This window comes from Phaethon aethereus (genome assembly GCF_964289735.1).
Source record: "Phaethon aethereus genome assembly, chromosome: Z".
In the NCBI taxonomy this organism is placed as follows: Eukaryota; Metazoa; Chordata; class Aves; order Phaethontiformes; family Phaethontidae; genus Phaethon; species Phaethon aethereus.
Window position 1 is genome coordinate 41,616,620 of NC_138577.1, and position 19,577 is coordinate 41,636,196.

The 19,577-nt window shown below is 37.6% G+C and overlaps 1 protein-coding gene across 1 annotated transcript; it reads right to left on the reverse strand.

The window, feature by feature from the left end:
- Positions 1–3,884: 3,884 nt before the first annotated feature.
- ANXA1 (annexin A1) lies at positions 3,885–17,780 on the reverse strand (the record flags this gene model as incomplete). Its single annotated transcript, XM_082013045.1, has 12 exons — positions 3,885–3,944; positions 6,192–6,314; positions 7,240–7,298; positions 8,362–8,457; positions 9,082–9,175; positions 9,916–9,972; positions 10,905–10,984; positions 12,020–12,110; positions 12,722–12,835; positions 14,514–14,608; positions 15,406–15,499; positions 17,715–17,780. 12 exons carry the CDS (start codon positions 17,778–17,780, stop codon positions 3,885–3,887), a joined length of 1,029 nt encoding a protein of 342 aa, XP_081869171.1.
- Between the last annotated feature and the right edge of the window lie 1,797 nt (positions 17,781–19,577).

Below are 19,577 nucleotides of genomic sequence, written 5' to 3' on the forward strand. Positions count from 1 at the left end.
CATCGATCCAGCCTATCCAGATCCCTCTGCAGAGCCTTCTTGCCCTCCAGCAGATCAACACCCCCACCCAACTTGATTTGTCTGCAAACTTAGTGAGGGAGCACTCAATCCCCTCATCCAGATCATCAATAAAAATATTAAACAAGACCGGTCCCAGAACCAAGCCCTGGGGAACACCGCTTGTGACCAGCTGTCAACTGGATGTAACGCCATTCACCACGACTCTCTGGGCTCGGCCATCCAGCCAGTTCCTCACCCAGTGAAGAGTACACCTCTCTAAGCCATGAGCCATCAGTTTCTCCATGAGAATGTTGTGGGAGATGGTGTCAAAGGCTTTACTAAAGTCCAGGTAGACAAAGTTCATACATTGTGTTTCACTAAAATAGTGCTGAAAATTCCAGCACACTATGCCCAAGCAAGCCTTCCTCCAGACAGTCTGAGTGGGTACTAAACAGTTCTTTACAGTCTAACTTTGGTGTTGTGGACTTTTTGTTTGGTTTTGACATAAGTTTTGAAAGACTTGAAAATACCTTTTAATTTTCCCCATCTTATTTCTCCTTTTTCTGGTGCTTAATTTCTGATATTGATTAGGAAAATAGCTGCAGAAAATGTGCAAACATCCCTTCTTGGTAGAAATCTGTGGACTCATCCCATGCTTGAAGCTCAGCACAGAGAGAAGCATGCTATTGAATAGAGTCCTTAGGGACTTACATTTCAAACTCATTCACAGTGATTTTATGTAGCACTTTGTCCTTTTATAGGCAGAAAGAGAAGAGCAAACAAGATCCAAATGACCTTAGTTTACTTGTCTTCTCTGGTAACCCAGCTTCTCTCAACAATATTCTGACTAGAGTGACACATACTTAGAGCTTCACCTACATTGCTCTGTCGATGGTCTTATGAATTTGCATGCAAAACACTACCTTATTTGTGCTGGTTCATTTAGTTCCTTCTCTCTCTCTCTCGCTCTCCCCCACCTTGATTGTGCAGCATAGCTCTTTAGGACAAGGTCTTCCCTTACTTAATGCCAGGAAATCACCTTGCCACATGGGTGTTGCTATAACGGAAAATCTTAATTTTTTTTTTCGTTTACAAATATCCTCCGCTTCCACTCAGAACATCAGGGAGCCTTCTGGTAGTGAAATGGATGGTGCAATCACTCTGTTCCACAAGTATTAACCTAAGCCCTATTTTCTGCAGTACTTGAACTAGTCCAGTACTTTCTGGACTATAATAGTTGGCTGCAAATTTCTCATGGAAATAAGGAGTCGTATGAATACATCATAACATTGAAGACACTTCTGAAATACCCATATGAGCAGAACTTTTTTTTTTTGAACTTCTGATTTTGTAAATGCGTATGGAAGTAGTAGTTTCACAGTACAGAAATGTGTGCCTCTCTGACAGAAGTGAATGCCGAGGGGGATTTATCTGGTAGTGGTAGTAAACCTGTGAATCCTCATTGATACACCAGTACAGAGACCTCCGCCAATCCTTCCTCTTTGAAACAAGCAGCATTTGCATTTTTAGAAGTAGACAAACAGAATATAATCAAAATGCAGCTACTCATGCCTCTAGCAAGGAAACATATAAAATTATAGTGAAATATCTTAAAATTAGGAGAACTATTCAGATTGCAACAATGTACAGTAATAATTTCCTTCTGATGCACAGTCCTGCAAAACTCATAATCAGGTAACAACCATTTTTCTGTTAAGAACACATTTAACTTCATACCATCTCCTTTTTAAATGAAAATTCTCGGTGCTCCCTTGTTCACATTTTGAAGTTGAACAGTTAGGCTGGGCTCTTGCAAAGAACTTGCAGCTGCTGAGACCCTCTTGAACTCAGCCAAAAAAGAAAGAAACTGCTTCAAATGAATTTAAATTTTCAATCTTTTGTTCAGCTTTAATTGGAAGTAATTTTTAAAAACCTGCTATAGCTTTTTTGATGGATTTTTTTCACCTTTTGGCCTCTTTGGTGAACATACCTCTTGCAAAATAACTTTCCTATGCCAATGAAATCAGATTCTTTCCCTTTGCATAGCTACACCACGTCTCAATTTCACAATGACCGAAATGTTGAAACAAGAATTTCAAAATTAGACCTAATAATCTCCTGGCTACAAGTTAATTAGTTATGACCCATCCACTGAGTATAGGTTTGCCTTTGTTTTTTTGTTACACCAAGGTCTGGACAGCAACACAGGTAGTATCTTAAAATCCATTCATTTAAGTTTCTTCACTTTTAATAGGCTGTTACCCATGCCAAAGAGGTTAGCACAGCATATATGCTTTACATGCATACATATTTTTATATATATTTATATGCATATAATCAAAACATATATGGTTATCACCACAAGTTCAAAAGGAAACCACAGCTGCAAGTAATCATTCCCTTCTAGGCATTTTTAGTGAGAAGGAAGTGTGTGGGGGGTGTCTGGTAAAGATTCAAGATACTGTCTTCATTTCATATTCAGTAAAGTTAGACTTTCCTTCCAACCAACTTTTGCTGTCACAATCAACCTTTTCAACTCATCCTTATATGGACTAAAGGATTTAGGGAATTGCATCCTCCTGACATCTACCTCTTAAGAAATGCACCTTTTGCTAGTGCCACACTCAAAACATACAAAGTGGTTTGGTTTTGTTTCCTCTGAAGCTTGTCATTTGATCAAACAGATCCCCCAGTACATGATCTGTGTGCATATGTCTGCTTGTTCTTTTGTTTTTCTGTTTTAGTTGATGACTATCATGTATATGTCCCATAAACTTCTTTTGGTTGGAGTCTCTCTCTTCCACTTATCCTATCAGGACAATAAGGATTACCACCAAAGTAAATTATGGTAAGGTGGGATCTATATCTTGGAAAATTATTGGGGATTATCCTAGACCATCCCAATTTAAAGCAGAGGCACCTGCAAAGTTTAACACAAATTTGCTAAGATGACCTTTGATTTCCCAATAGTTTAGCATGCTGTTGTTCAATCGAGTAATTGGAGGCCACCATAACAAAGACCAGCAGTGTTTGCATGTAATGAGGAACCAACAAATAATGCGTAATTCCACCAGTGCACGAGTGTTATAGTAACTCATTTGTACAGCATCTGGCACAATCAGGATTCTAATGCCAAGCATGAGCTCTGTCCAAAATAGAGGTAGTGATAGTAGTTTTTTCACTTTGGAGATAATATAAAAAATTTACACAACTCATCAGGTAAAAAATAAAAGTCATACATGGGCTATGAAGAGTTTTTTTCAATTCTCTTTTTTTTTCTTTTTTTTTTCCCTATGCACAAAACATAACAAGCTTATTTACTCCAGAATTTAAATGAAAAAGAACAAGACAGAAATAGCTTTTTTATATTTTTAAAATTTTTAGTAAGTTTTCTTTAGCTATTTTTCTTACACCTGGCTTACATAAACCGTAGCTGAAGTGAAATGGAAAGGTATAGACTCAGCTATACTGTGTGACATTTCTACATTCTTTTTTGATTATTTATTTATTGATTTTTTTCTGATGCACTACACACAGACAACTTGAAATTCATGCAGAAAAGCAAAAAAAGACAAAAAGCTCCACAGTTTATTTGTTTTGCATAAATGAAAAATTTTTCTTCTTCATGATTAATCAAGAAAATAGAAACTTGGGCGTAGTCTTTGACTTTGGATAAATAATGGCAAGAAAAGACACGAATGCCAGGCAAAATAAAGATACTGAAAAAATACATTCCAGGTTACAGGTTTTCAGCATAACACATATGGACTAAGTACCATTCCAGAGAAATCTCACTGTGTAAATCCTGTATTTTATATAGACAGCTGAGGCAAATATAAAGAACTTCAGAAAAAGGGCTTGAGTGCATTGCAGGAACATGAAACTTAGTTATCACTTCCACATAAAGCCACCAGGATGTTTTCATAATCCCCTTTGAGTTCATCCTGTCAATTTAAGTACAAAAACCACAATTGTTAGGATAATGGTCTCAAGTGAAATAAATTTCAGTAAGCATTCAATATATACGTACCAAACTTCAATCCTTCACCTAAGTAAATTAATATCTTGATAACACATATGTGTTAGCCACAGACTGAGCTTGAACTGAGTACCTCACCGAAGTTATTCATATGACCTAGAAATAAATATATGCATTTCCAGAGTGCAGCAGAGGTAGACAAGGCCCATAAAAATTCTGGAAGGTCTCATGGCATAAATAAGGAATATTTAGAAGATTTCTATCTGCCCAGGAGCTTAAGCTTTTCTTCTCAGATAAAGTGAAAATGCATTCCTTGACCAGTGATGTCCAATGTTCATTATTATTAAAACACTATACACATTGTATCTAGGATTATCTGAAACACAGTCTAATAGTACAGTGATATTCAATTCACCATAGGATTGCTTATTCAGTTTAGAAAAAGTGGATAATATGCATTAAGTACGTACTGTAATTATTACACGCTATGTTTTGTCAAATTTTAATCTACTTTGCAGAGACATATGAATTATTTAGTGCATCCAGGCTACTCCTCAAGCCATTTGGATACAATCATCACTTTGGAACACGATGTGGTGATATAATTACATACCAAATTACATATCACACACACTCATGATGGAAGAATAAAAGTGATCTTTGGCACCTAACTGAGAAAGTAGCAGAGAAAAATAAAAATCAAAAAGATATTTTGATACGTGTATGGAGTATGTTTCTATTTCTGATGAAATGCTTCATGGGATGGGATGCCATCCAGAGAGACTGGGACAAGCTCAAGGAATGGGCCCAATGTGAGCTTCATGTGGTTTGACAAGGCCAAGTGCGTGGTCCTGCACCTAGGTCAGGGTAACCCCAGTATCAATACAGGCTGGGAGATGAAGGGATTGAGAGCAGCCCTGCCGATGAGGACTTGGGGGTACTGGTGGATGAAATGCTGGACATGAGCCACCAATGTGCGCTCGCAGCCCAGAAGGCCAATCGTACCCTCGGCTGCATCAAAGGAAGCAAGGCCAGCAGGCCGAGGGAGATGATTTTGCCTCTCTATGCCGCTCTGGTGAGACCCCACCTGGAGTCCCGTGTCCAGCTTTGGAGCCCTCAGCACAGGAAAGACATTGAGCTGTTGGAATGGGTCCAGAGGAGTCCACAAAAATGACCAGAGGCATGGAACACCTCTCCTGTAATGACAGGCTGAGAGAGTTGGGGTTGTTCATCCTGGAGAAGAGAAGGCTCTGGAGAGACCTTATTGCCACATTTCAGCACTTAAAGGGGGCTTATAAGAAAGACGGGGATGGGCTTTTTAGCAGGGACTGTTGCAATAGGACAAAGGGTAGTGGTTTAAAACTAAAAGAGGGCAGATGTAGACTAGATACGAGGAGGACATTTTTCACAATGAGAGTGGTGAAACACTGTCACAGGCTGCCCAAAGAGGTGGTAGATGCCCCATGCCTAGAAACATTCCAGGTCAGGTTGGATGGAGCTCTGAGCAATCTGACCTGGTTGAAGATGTCCCTGCTCATTGCAGGAGTTTGGACTAGCTGACCTTTAAAGGTCCCTTCCAACCCAAAGTATTCTATAATTCTGTGATTCTATGACTCTACTCCAATCAAGACTTTCTTTCTTAGTGTTGTCTACTAGCCTCCACAAAGCTGCTTTGCAAGTTTAGGTTTCTTCAAGTCCCTCTGGGGACTGTTTTCTAGAAAATACATTGGGTGGCTGCCCCCTTTAAGAAGGTATTTTATTCAAGTCACGTGGAAAGCCGGCCAAATAAATGTCAAGTTAACAAGGTGTTTGCAGGAGTACTCAAATGTTAAAAACCAATAGCCAATTGCATCAAATAATATTCCATACAGCTGTCAGTGCAATCATCTCCAGCCTCCTGACAATGTACTTTATGTCTTCCCAAGCACAGGAACTTGGGGATACTTTACTCTCCATATCATTGTAAGATGATATCCTGAGATACGTACCACTACTAACAAATTGCTACAGCTTTCATGACACAAAACATTGCCCCAGAAAATAAATTAGTTCTACCAGTATGTGGAACATTAGGAACACGTGTTACTCAGCTACAATGCATTACTCAGGATGAACTGGTAACCGAGGAGCAGAAGAGTTAACAAACCCTTACTAAACTTCCAAAATCATTCCATTGTTTTGCATTTCATATGTCACCTGAGAGAAAACCTACCATAATGGCTTGGCGGAGAGAGATGCCGTACAACCTCTTGTAATAACCTTTGATTTCATTCATATCCACTTCATGGCGTGAAACCATGATTCTGATAAGCTCTTTGTGCCGTGTCCCAAAGCCCTGTTAAAAGAAAAAAAAAAGAAAAATCAAAAAAGACAAAAAAAAAAAAAAAGAAAAGAAAAAAGAAAAAAGAAGAAAAAAGAAAAAAGAGGCTACTTAAGCCTTTAAAACATCTTAAATCAAGGTTCTGTGTGTTAATCCATCAGACTTCTTTCTGGGTGTATAGAACCCACAACTTATTCCTTTAACATCTCTCATGAGGGTGTCCTATCATATCCCTCTTCTGTTCCGTATGAGCAGAATTCACTTCTGACAGGGTACCTCCACCCTGGATTTCCTTTTTACACATTTCTTTTAGCTGTTTCCTGAAAAGAGGCATGCCCTTCACTGTGCTTGCTAGACACCGGAGACAACCTAGACTTCACTGCCTTTTTAAATTGTTTTTTTAAGGGTGCAATGAACAATATTTTCATAACGATTCACTCAATTTTTCACATTCTGCTCCTAAACAAGTCACAGGACTTATAAAAATACCTGCATACTAGACTTTCAAGATCTCCAGCTGCCTCACTCAACCCAGGTTCCAAATTTGCCAGGACTATGGATGTCTTGTCAAAGATTAGGCTTCTACAAGGTTCTTGTGGAGATGTGTAATTGCTTTCATATTTAATTTTCACTAATATTTTTGTGGTTTCATAAATAAGAAAAGTTCACATTAGCTTTCTGTCACTGTCTAGAGTAAAAGATATATGTGAGGATGGACAGATGCCTTCCTGAACACACTATAGCAAACAGGCAGCTCCTCCTATGGAAAGACACTCAGAGGTTTCAAAGGAAAGAACAGAAGGAGATAGAGAAATACATTGAATTCCCTTCTGCAGTCCTTTTTTATCACACAAAGGGCTGAGAGCTCTAGCTAGCTTGTTATTTTTCAGCTTGCAAAACACCCTGTGTTTAGAAAGAGAAATTCTTTCTTTAAGCTTACCTTCATCGCCAAGTGGAGTTTTTCAGCAAAGAAAGCTGGCTTGCTTGTGGCACACTTCACTGTAATGAAACAATGAGATAAGGTCCCATCTGTTATACACGTAACAAGTAAAAAAAAGCAAAAGTTTGGAAAGAAAACACTTTAAGAGCAGTCTCAGTTTTCCTACCAGCATATCCTCTTTACCTACTTCTTTGTTACCTGTCTTCAAAATATGAGAGAAGTAGCAGTTCCTTTCCTGTACCTATTCAGACAGTAATTCAGTCAGGGGAGAACAGTTACATGTCTGTTGTCCCTAGTTTACTGCCAAATAATTAAGAAAGATGTTGCACTTTTCAAGAAGAAAAATGTGAAAGCATTTCTGTCTTCTACGGCAGAGCTACAGGTTAAGAACTGTTGTTTTGTAAACCAAGTTATAGTAAGTACTTGCCCTCCACTTCTGATATTAAGAAGGACCTGATGGGACCCACTCCTTTATCTAAAGTACACTTAACTATGATACAAAAGGTGAGAATAAGATGGGTGTCTGGCTTCTGATTCCATCCTTTGCCCACTGATAAGGGTGATTTAAGTGAGTCAATGCCTTACCTTAATGTTCATGAGGAACAGTAATGCTAAGGGTCTTAATATACATCTTTATCACAAAGCTTATAAGAATATTTTCTTGAATAAAACTGTAGAAGGAAATTTCTTATATTTTTAATAATCATATATTAGAAATGCCTTTGAAAACCAGAATTTTGAGAAAAGTGGGTCTGGTTTGGGTTTTTTTTGAAGACAGGTTCAAAACTATTGGATTTTTGATACATATTGTGCCTGTTCTGACAGATCTTTTTGGCATATTGACTTCCTGTAAAGATCTTCCTATGTTGATGACACATCTGTTGTCCTTAAAAGACCCTTCTGTATATCAGGAGAGGTATTTCTACTCATTCATCAACTTTAACTGACTTTAAATAACTGAATTAAATCACTATGATCAGACGAGATTTTCCAAAATATTATTTAGCAAGTTTCTCAACACACGCAGGGTAAGCGCAGAGCTTCCTATCATAGCAGGAAGTAAAAAGTACGCTTTCACATGGTCATTATATATAGTAGGTTACAATCTGCAGAACCACTTACCAAGGACAGTCAGGCAGTTCTCAATATCACCTTTCAGCTCCAAATCCAGTACCTTGTTCATGTCATGCTTGCTATATTTGGTGTACTTCTGAAAGACTAAATAAGGGAATAAAACTCAGTGAATAGTCATGAAAATACAGTATTCTCCCAGCATTGCCTCTGCCTTGTTCTGCCCTCACTGCTGCAGCAGTGCATATAGATGACTGATGGTAGGCCACCTTTCTCATTTTCTTCAGCCAGCTCAGTATAGAAAGCAGTGTTACTGCATGGGATAGCGGAGTCAACATAAGGAATAGGACTTTGTTAGGATGGTAGGGTTCATGTTCCCATTGGTAGGTATAGAGGTGGTCCAGTGACTCCACCGGAGCCTGTGACACTAGGTGATATCCCTCTAACCCTGGTAAACTGGCTGAAGAGCAAGACCATGCTGAGGACCATTTATAACCCCTGCCACACTGATCCCTTGGCCTTGTGATCACTCGCCATGTGAGACTTCATGGTAATAGTTCTGTAAACAACCTAAACAATATTGCTCATCACTAGTACAGAAAGAACAGCCAAGCTGTCAAATGCACCCTTAGTCAGCAAGCATGTGTCCAATCACGAAAACCTTCGTAGCAGACAGAGTCACATCTTTATAATTTACATCTTTTCTGAGTTCATTAGCAGGTTGTGTTCAAAACACAATTCCTGCTAAGCACAAAGTTTCATCCAACCCACCCCTTCGGAGATGTGGATAGCTTCTCGCCGTAAGAACAGTAACAAACACATTAATATCTGTTCCTTTCCTTTTCTCTCCTGCTTCATACAAGGCCTGTCATAAAGAAAAGAAAGTAGTAAAGTTAACACCAGTATAGTAAAACCCAAACAGAAAACAGTACTGATCAATGTCTTTTCTTCGTTGGATTTTTGAAAAATCAATGTAAAGTCAGTCTACATTTAAATTGTGACAGGGATGTAAGATTTTACAGATGAAAGATCAGGAAAGACTGCTAAGTTTTACCATGATTTTAACAAAAAGTGTCATGTTGATGATGGAAGAAATAAGGAAAAGATCAGTTGCTTATTTTAGAATTATTCAGAAAATGATTGTGAGGTTTACCCAATATTCTTGAAAGTTCATCACTGTAAAGCAATAGCTACAGCTAACATACTGCAGAGTTCACACTGGTCAAGGTATGGTAGCTGCTTCTGCACATACTTAAGCACATCCTTGTCCCTCACTTCAAGAACAGTGTTATAAACAGAAGTAAGTTTGTGTCTAATTTCTCCAATTGTTGACCCCTACTTCAAATGGTCTGCATATTTTACATGAACTAGAAGAGGTCTTGCAGACATTTTTCTGAAGCTAGATTATTAGGGTGAAGATCTAATTTCCTTCACATAGTGGAGCTTACATAAAATAGTATCCCCTCAGAAAAGATTGCTACATAACATACAAATCTCTGTTAGGTCTGCAATGCACAAGATTCAGGTAGAACATGCGCAGCCAGAGTTTGAAATCTCAAGTAAGTCAGATGAAGAAGCTCTGCAGAGTGCCAAGTATGATCTTACCCTGGCATCATTGTCAGCAAGCTCATCATTCACATGAGAATCTTCACATCGGTCAGCCTACATAAATAAATAAATAAAACTTCAGTGGTACTCACATTCAGTTCACCAAAACTCAGGACTTGAGAGTTCTGCCCTACTATTCTCATACATAACTTAATACATAATTGCAGATAGAAGGTTATGTCAATCATTCTGTGAATAGAGCTGTTGTATTTGTTAATCAGAGCTCACATTTCTAAGGTCATCAGCAACTTATTTCTGAAGTCCTACACTAAAATCAGCAGGAAGTATTGGTTTTTAATGTGAAGTTACAGGCTTGGAAGCTGTGATTTGCTCCCTGATGACCATTCAATAGACTCCTTTCAAGCTGGTTTGAAAACAAAAACTGAAAATCAAAACGATGCACATGGACACATCAAAAAATAATCCTGTGTGGATGTGCAAGCTTCATACACATGCACTCAACAATCATGGAATCAAGTACTTATGCATTTTAAAAGGGTCTTTTTCTTGGGCAGCTCCCGTGTTTAAACTCATCTGCTTTTGAACACAAATTCACAAAACACCTTGTCCACTTGTTAGCTTCTTGCCCCTATCCCATTATCTAACTACTAGAAACATACCTTAACAGCAAGCCAAAAAGTTTATTTCCCTAATTGTAAGCATTTCTTCTCTATTTCTAGTCAATTGACATAACATTATTCCTGTTGTTTTTCCAAGTGCTTACAGACAGTTACCACAAAAAAGTCTTAAAAGCATGACTGATAAACTATAATAAACATCACTGTTTTTTAAAATGCATTGAGACAAAATCTCATTATAGCTTGTTTAAGAACAATTTCATATGGTCTAAGATATGTAAATAAAAAATTATGCAAGGAAGTATTACCTAAATCATTATTTATTGTATGCCTTTCTCTAAAATAGTCTTGACAACATTATTTTTTTGTTATGGGTAATGACACTGAAAATGCTTAAGGACAGCATACCTTGGCTAGAGCAACTAAAGCCTTCTGAAAGTCTCCAGATGTGTCAGAGATAATGTCTTGTGTTAGATCTCTCTTCAGCACTGAAATCAAAAGGAAAAGGATTCATAGTTTGTTTTAAAGCTATCAACAAGGTTGACTAGATGATCTTTAAAAGCACCTTCCAACCTGAAACATTCCATGGTTCTATGATTTTTCAGCTTTTTCTTAATTTCCCACTTAAATATGCCCAGTAGAAATGCAGTTTTCTTTCTCACATTTAGTTTCAAGAGAAGGGGTATATTTGTAACATGTCCTCTAATCCCTAAAATGTGTTGTGAAATTGGAGGCTAAATCCAAAATCTCATGAAAAAGGCCCTCTCTAAGGTCTTGTGGGTGGCATTGTCTTGGGCTTTTACTTGTGAAGTACAAAAAAAAAAGCCTGAAACCTTTTCTGAGCTGTTTGTCTTTCATTCTTATTTGGGTTGTTCTTATCAGTACTGAATTCCATCACAAAACTCTTCTGAAAAATCAAACTATTAATTTGGGCTTGTAATTGAGACTATTAGAATGGAAATCGCTTGGAAAAGTTAGTGTATCATCTCAGAAAACATGATTTAATTAGACAACACTGATGGGCTGCAGCAAACTCTAAATATATAAGAGATACCACATTATGCTTCAGTTATCTCTTTAAAAATTGTCCCCCTTTAGTTCACTGGTTGCTTCTACTGCTAATGTTATCCACGTTGGTAACGCAATAATCTTGTTTTTCAAGCCTAGTGAGATTTTAAGAGGTCAGCCAAGGCTCAGAGCAGAAGAGAAGAGAGAACAAGAGAAGAAAAGCAGCCAGGTTTTGCTTGCACCCTAGAAAGCATCTAAATGCATGGCCCATGAGACATCTGCAGTTCTGGCAGTGATGATGTGCCTTTTCCTTCTGTATTGGGATCTACATGGTCAAAACAGCCAGTATGACCTCCCTCCCCTGCAACACTTTCAATCTTACGTGAAGCTTCATTTGTCTTCTACAAGGTCATCTCAGCTTCTCGAATTGTGAAGTGGGGCTGTGACTGTAATGTGTCTATATTATACCATTATACCAGTTATATCATTAATACTTCTTTCTTGCTCTGAATCACCTTCTTTGTAGTATCTGCTGGCTTCTCTGATCTCTCTGTTGTTTCTTGAGGCCAGAATCTCAACTAAGGTATCTTCATCAGTTCCAAGCCCCTAATAAATATGGTTTAATTTTTAGAAATGTTATTTCATACACCAGATTTAAAATTTAGAAGACCAGAAATAAGATGAAAAACATAGACTTGGCTTTGAAAGCCCCATGTGGAACAAGAAAGAAAAATGAAGAACATTGTGTTTCCACAGAATATTGTTATTTCAGGTCTTTTGGAATTATTTTTTATCACATCTTACATCACTGGTATCCAAAAGAAGCACTAAAGGGACCAAGAAGTGCACATAAAAGATAGGAATGCAAAATTTATGAAGAAAAATACCCCCTTCCTTTTTGCCTTCTCTTATGTAAACATGTATGTAAACTCTATGGCTTTCTACCAGTACATCAAAAAACAGTTTTCAGAAGGCAGAAAGAGTTCATTCTCACAAAAGAATACCATTTGTGGACAATCTCTTCCAATCCTGAAATTCAGTGGAGATTGCTGTGTCTTGCTCTCACAACCTGGACTAACAGTATAGATTTATTTCACAAAATGGGGTTAAAATGAAGACAATACAGAAGCTTTGAAACCCAACTCCAGTGTCACTTCCAGGCCCTGGTAATTATTTATGCTCTTTAGGAAAGTTTTTCTCAGAAACCTTTGCCTTACCTTCATAGAGGCTCTTAATTCTTCAGCATCAAACTGAGCTGGAGTTTTGAGCAGAGCCACAACAACATCTTCCAGGTGGCTTTTAAGGACTTTTTTCAAGGCTTCTTCCAGACTCTGTGACAGGAAGAATAAGAGACACACTAAGCTAGTGAATAGTAAAAAGCTGCTCTTCAGCTACCGTCCAAAAATTAAGTCTGATCTCTGATGAATCTTAGTCTACACCACTCTTTTAGCTACTAGAAAGAATTGTGAAGACCTACTTGAAATTTTTAATTTGTCACCTTTATGTTAATCAAAGTATCATTTTTTTTCAGTAAGTATTCAGGAGTGCTTTCACACATTGCAGTTCAGCCATATTCACCCATTTACAGCATCAGAAGAAGACTCAGAATAGGCTGTTTGTTTTTTAAGAGAAAATAATACTATATTGCTGTTATCATTATGCCTGAGTTTCTTATCTTGATAACATTTTAATTCAACCATTTATTGCATAAAGGATACAGAATTTGCAGTGGAAACTGTGTAGACATTCCTTACTATCATCCTACACAAAACTCTAAGTCCTGAAGTTAAGATTTGGGCTATATTCTAATTTGACCTAAATTATAAGTTTAAAGAAAAAACACCTGATTTAGCCTCCCTCCTGTCTGGAAATGCACAGTACTTTATTTTGTTACATTAAAAGTTACAGCACTGATCTCCACCAAGTATGTATCAAGGCTGTGGCTATAAGAGTGAGAAGGTCAACCTGCTTTGTCAGGAAACCTAAACCAATGAGATTATTTTACAAGCAAGCACTATGTCCATAGTTAGTTCTGTTCTGCTTTTGATGGTATGCCAAGAACCAGAGTATCTAATAATCTAACAGCATTAGTCTCCCTGTGTCTTTGAAGCTATATTTTAAAATATTTCCTTAAAAAATATAATTGCAAGGATGAAGCTTCCTCTGAGGGGGAAGAGGGCTGTGAAAACCACAGGTGAAGTTTCCTGAACAGAAACAGGAAATCGAGGCTAAAATGAGATATTAGACTTGTTTTCTAAGTTGGCCCTTAAAATTTACTCTTAGACTTACAGAACAAAAAACTCCAAGGAATCACTTTCCAAGGAAAAATCACTCAGTAATTCTGGCATGCCAACTGTGCTATTGTAATTTCAATTTAGAATTACAGATTCAACTGGAGAAAATTTGTTATAGAGAAAAGTAAGAGCAATTAAAACCTTTTGCAGAAACATGCAGTAACTTCCAAGCTTCTCCAAGCTTCTCAGTGCCAGGGACTAACAGTTTTACCACTCAGAGACAGAAGAACACTGCCCCTTGTACGCCCATCTCCATACCAGTGTTGGTATACTTGTGGAACAGCATTATGGACCTACAAGTTTCCTATCCTATTTAGTATTCTATCTGGACTTAAATATTCAGAGACATGTCTCCAAGTCTGCTTCTCCATCTCTTCCTTTCTCTCAGCAGACTTGTATACCAGGTGGTACAGTGAGATCTCTGCATTCCCAGTGATTTAATGATTTAAAGGATCTCTAGGGCATTCTAAAAGCTGGAAAGTTGGACCTTCAAAATTTTTCTTTTCATTTCAAAATAGTGGCCATCGAATTCAAAGGCTCAGCACTGGCAATATAGTTGCAGGGTATTATCATTCTGTCATGGTTTTGACAAACTACAGAAGGCAGAAGACTGTAACTTTTTGTTCTATGAAGCTAAAGCTGTATGTACCATCTGAGTTAGGAGGAACATTGATATTCTGGGTGTAAATTTAAACTTAGCTTGAATATACTTTACCTTTCCTTTAGCCTGCTGATAGGCAGCTTTGATCTGCTGACGCTGAGCATTTGTTCTTTTAGTCAAGATGTCAATGATGGTGGTTTCATCCACACCTATGAGTCACCAAACACCCACATGTCTAATACATCAGAAATACTATAGTAGTCTCTAGTACACCATTTAGACAAATAATAATTTTCACATTTTATTATTTACTTCATGTCATATTTTGTTTTCTTGACACAATAAAGTTTAACCAAAGGAAAAACTGTAATTACCTACTGACTTAGAATTAGTGATGTAGTGAAGAAACCCAAAAAATAGATTCTCATAGAACACAGAAACCTATGTTTCTACAATCTCACTTATAGAAAGTTTCAAAGTGTTCTGAGTGCAGAACTCACACTACAGAATAACTAAAAAAAAATTAAATTAAGACAGAATACTCACTTAATCTCAGTAAATCAAATTGAAAAAGGTTTCAAAGTACAGGCAAAGTGCCAAATGTGAATTTCATTAAAAGAGAGAAGTGCAACAGAAGCATACATTACATTATCAGCATATTCACTGCCTCTTGTAGGGATTTTATGGCAATAAAATCAAAAAGTATTAGTCTGATATGTTATAATATTTTTTGATTCTCTAGAAATTAATTTTTTACAACACTTCCTTCAATGTATTCAAGAACTTGAATGTAGTATTAAGGTCTGAAATTGTAATACAACAGCAGGATATCAGAGGGTTGAGATTCTTTACCAAGTGGCATTATTTAATGTATTGTGGAGCTTTTAAAAGCAGAGGCACCTCTCCTGCTTGCCATTGCCTCTCTCTGGTATTTTATTCAGTGCTATTCTCAAAATTTCCTAAGGAAGAGTCCTAACATATCAGGTTAAACATTTATTACTCTTACCCTTTACAGTAATAGCTTTGTCCAAAGCAAGAACATCAGCTGATGGATCAAAGTTAGGGTATGACTGTACGCCAGGGCCACCTTTTGAACTTTTCTGCCGAGGAAACAAAAAAAAAAAAAAAAAAAATTGCTCAGTCCAAAGAATATTTCAGCACAGAAGCAGTTTTACATGACTAAATAAGCCATGTATTTGCGATTGCCTGTTATAGGACTATCAAGGAACATACACAGTTTTCTACCTACACAAACTAAACAGACTCAGTAATGGATATATGTTGGATCTATTCCTTTCATATCTCTTATATTAAACAGAGAGTACTTCATATATTGTTGTAGGCACCTGAAGTCCTATTTCTCAGATTAAGCTGGATTCCCCAGGAAAATACTTCTTAACTGTCACATTAGGCAATTATGTCCAAATTTCAAAAACTCTAAACCCACAATTAAATTCTACAGGCACTGCCAGTAAAGTGCTACTAATTTCCTTGCTCATCTTATGTAAATTGACTGTGCATCACATTAAGTGACTTCTCAGCTGACTCATATCTAAGGCTACAAGCACTTTTTGCATGCAAGATGTTGGAGAAGAGTTCAAGTCTAATCTGAGGAGGAAGTGGAGGACTGTTACCCAAGTTCTTTGAAACTTGAAACATAAGCCACACTTTGTTCACAGGCATTATCTACTGGCTGCCTTTGGTGAATCCACTCCTAGATGGGCACTCCCTAGTCAACATCTAAAGTGCTCTGGGAATAACTAGGGGTGATGAATTCTACTACATGACAGATTATGTGGCTTGCCCTAAGTCAGCAACATGACAAATCAAGTTACTGGTGGGGCCTATAACCCAACAGCACTACCTAACCAATTACATACTGGTTACCAATTTTACAGAAGCTATAAAAGGCCCCAAGATTCTTGGATTAAAGACTTATATAAAATTCCGCTCAGTATGATATATGGTGAGAATTTTTACTAAAAAAATCAACAGTAGTTAAGCTAAGCTTTTTCAGAATCACCTATACTCTTTGCCCAGTTTCAACAACTCAATTTTTTTTTTAATTTTTATTTTATTTTTTTAAATCCTTTGACACTAATTAGCATGAGACAAATTGCAAGGTCTTAAGGATACATATTTTACATACAGCATTCTGCATTGAATTTTGTACAATTCTAACGTCTGATAATTAGATATTTAACTCTCTACACAATTACATTACTAGGAGTTGTATGAGAGCAGTGGGACTCCATACCTAAAGCAGTGTCCTGCATACTTTTGAAAAAATCACTACAAACTGTGTGATAAGCCAAAAGAGGAATGGGATTGGTTTGCTGTCTGCTTCCCAGGCATGCCAGGTTAATCTTTGTATACTGGTTTCCATGACAAACTTACCTAGTAACAGTAAAAAACTGTCTGTAACCAACAACACCAGAATGACTCAGGACCCTGGGAGTGCAAGGGGGATGGGACGGTGGAGCCAAAGTTTTACGCACAGAATGTTGTGAGGTCAAAATTACAAAATCCACAAAACTCAAGAGCAGAAAACTTTATTTTCTGAAATTCCCCCAAATTTAATTCTTTTTTCAAGATTAAAGTTCTTCTAGGATCTCCTGTGCTTCACAGTGTGCCACTTTACCTTTGCTGACAGTCATTTCAGTATCTTAATCACCTTCATCAGCACAAAGACTCTCCAGATCATCCTAGTGCAGTATCGCTTGACTTCTCACCGCTATAAGCCTCCCTTCTAATCAATATCAGTACTGATCATCTGAGATGTTTTATTACATACTGTGACTCTTACCACCGTAAACATGACATAGGATATGTAAACTAAGGCATATCCTAGTGACTTTAGTTCCTCCTTTACATTCCTGGGCTTCAACTCATGGATTACTGTACCTCAGCATAGGAGGTGCTTTTTTCTCATGTGCATCATCGGAACATGTTCTTACATATTCACACACCTGTGCATCAGATTGTTACTTTAATGAAGATGACTTGCATGAACCAGTGATTGGCCACTGGGAATTACAATTTCATTACAGTAACTAGTTCTGCCTAGGAACTGATAACTAGACTGATACATGCAAATAAGAGTAATTTTTCATCTGATAGCAGATTTACTAGATTATTGGATTATATTAGATTATATGATGCAATAAAATTGGGTTCCAGTTCTATCGGCTGGAGCTTTGCCATTGGTTTTCCTCCCTTTGAGTATATGAAAGACATTTGGTGGCCTATGCATTTAAATCACTTCTAAAGTACTTGAAAATAAGCATGATGGTCTCAAAAGGTGATAATACTTACAATACATTCCTGCTCCTGATTTTCCATGAACCATGCCTGTTTCAGAAATTCTGATACCATAGCCATGTTGACAAGAGTTTCTGGGAAAAGATGCATCAAGTTACAAACCATACTTCTTCATTTTCAGCACCAGTGCAACTCAAGGTTTTCTACTTCCAAAATCCTTTATCTTGAACTATGATATGCAGGGATTAGTTTCCCAAGCAGTAATTGGTCTGTGCTACTGGAAGCAGGTAACTTCTGTTTATGTTTGGCAGGTGATGCAATGCTCCACTCCAACACCCTTAGCTACTTGCAGAAGTTTTAGAAGTTGAACAGTAAACTAGTCGAACTATTTGCTTATTTATCATGGCAATATCTAACATTGACTTACAAAGGAAAGATGCCATAAATAAATTAAAATCTGTCTTCCCGCAATAGTTAAGGTATAAGCTCTGCCCATTTAGCTTATCAAATATTTGATTCTGTACAAATTCAGTGGTAAACAAGTATTCTTCTCTAATCATTTACTGAGGTTCGAGCTGTTGTGTGTTAAGACAAAAGATATTTCCTTGTTAAATATATTCTCATGTAATTTCTTTGACCAGCTCCTTCCTAAAGAAGATGAGTAAAATAAGACAGCTTCACCTACATTGTTCCTTATTTCTTATGTATTTCCTCCAGTTTCTACAGAAGAATAGAGCATTACCCATTTTAGAAGGGAAAAAAAGTAATTTTTGCTTTTTACCACTCAAATGAAAATCAGTCCAGTTTTTCCATAAGATACCATGTAGAATGAGAAAAAAGAACAACGCTAATGTGATTTGACATTTATCACCCAAAAACAATGAATAGGTTGCTTTATAACAATTTTGGTGTGTGGAATATTCTGCTTGCTAATAGAAACGGTGAGGGAACAAAGAGTGGCAGTGTTTTATCAAATAAAGTATTTTTGGTCTGTTCAAGATAAATTTTTTTCCCCAAAAAAAGACACCTTCCGTAGCTAACTCTAGAGAAGGCTTCATTTTAAATCGTACCTATAAACAATAAACTAAAGATAATGTTGCTGGGTAAACCAGAGTGTCTTTTAATATAGTGTGAAGAGAGAAGATGCTATTTGCAGTCTTGGGCTACAGATTGTATAATGTAGGTCATATATGAGTGCTTATGCCTCATGCTTCAAACACACTTGTCTTACTTACGCCCTGTGTCCCATAGGAATGGCAATGAGGAGTCATTTAAAGCAACACACACCTAGGACCAAGAAGTGTAGCTGCAGCCCAGGTGCTTTCCCTCACAGCAAAGCTGTGAAAGTTACTTCCATGTTCAGCTGCCAGCAAAGCGGCAGCTACCTGGCACAGCCCTCCTCCAGCCCTCCGGCCCAGCTCCACCCTTCCTCTCCTCTCCCAGGCAGGAGCTACCTACACTCCCTCTTCCTCAGAAAACTCTTGCTTTTGTGCCCTTCCCTCAGGCCTGAGGGCACAAAATTCAGCTCTGCCTGTGCTGCTAGAAAGCCTGAAACTGACTCCTAATCTGTATTTATATGTGACTTCACACAGGTCTCATCTGGGTAAAAAATGGTCAGACAATACTCTGTAAGTTGTAAGAATCAACTTTTATGTCCATGTCATTTATGGAGGATCAGAAAAGCATACTTAAATTGCTATTGGGACCAGTATTTTTTCATGCTGTTACGGTACTCCTGTCCCCTTCTTGTATTGACAGAAGTATATGAGGCCAGATGAAGTGCTATAGTATCTAAAGTTCTACTGCATTTTATAAGAGCACACATAAAGCCCGTATGCAGCAGGATGAAAACATTTTAAAGACTCCATACTAGGTGCACTGAGTCACCAACAGGGACACATACAGATATGTCTGTCA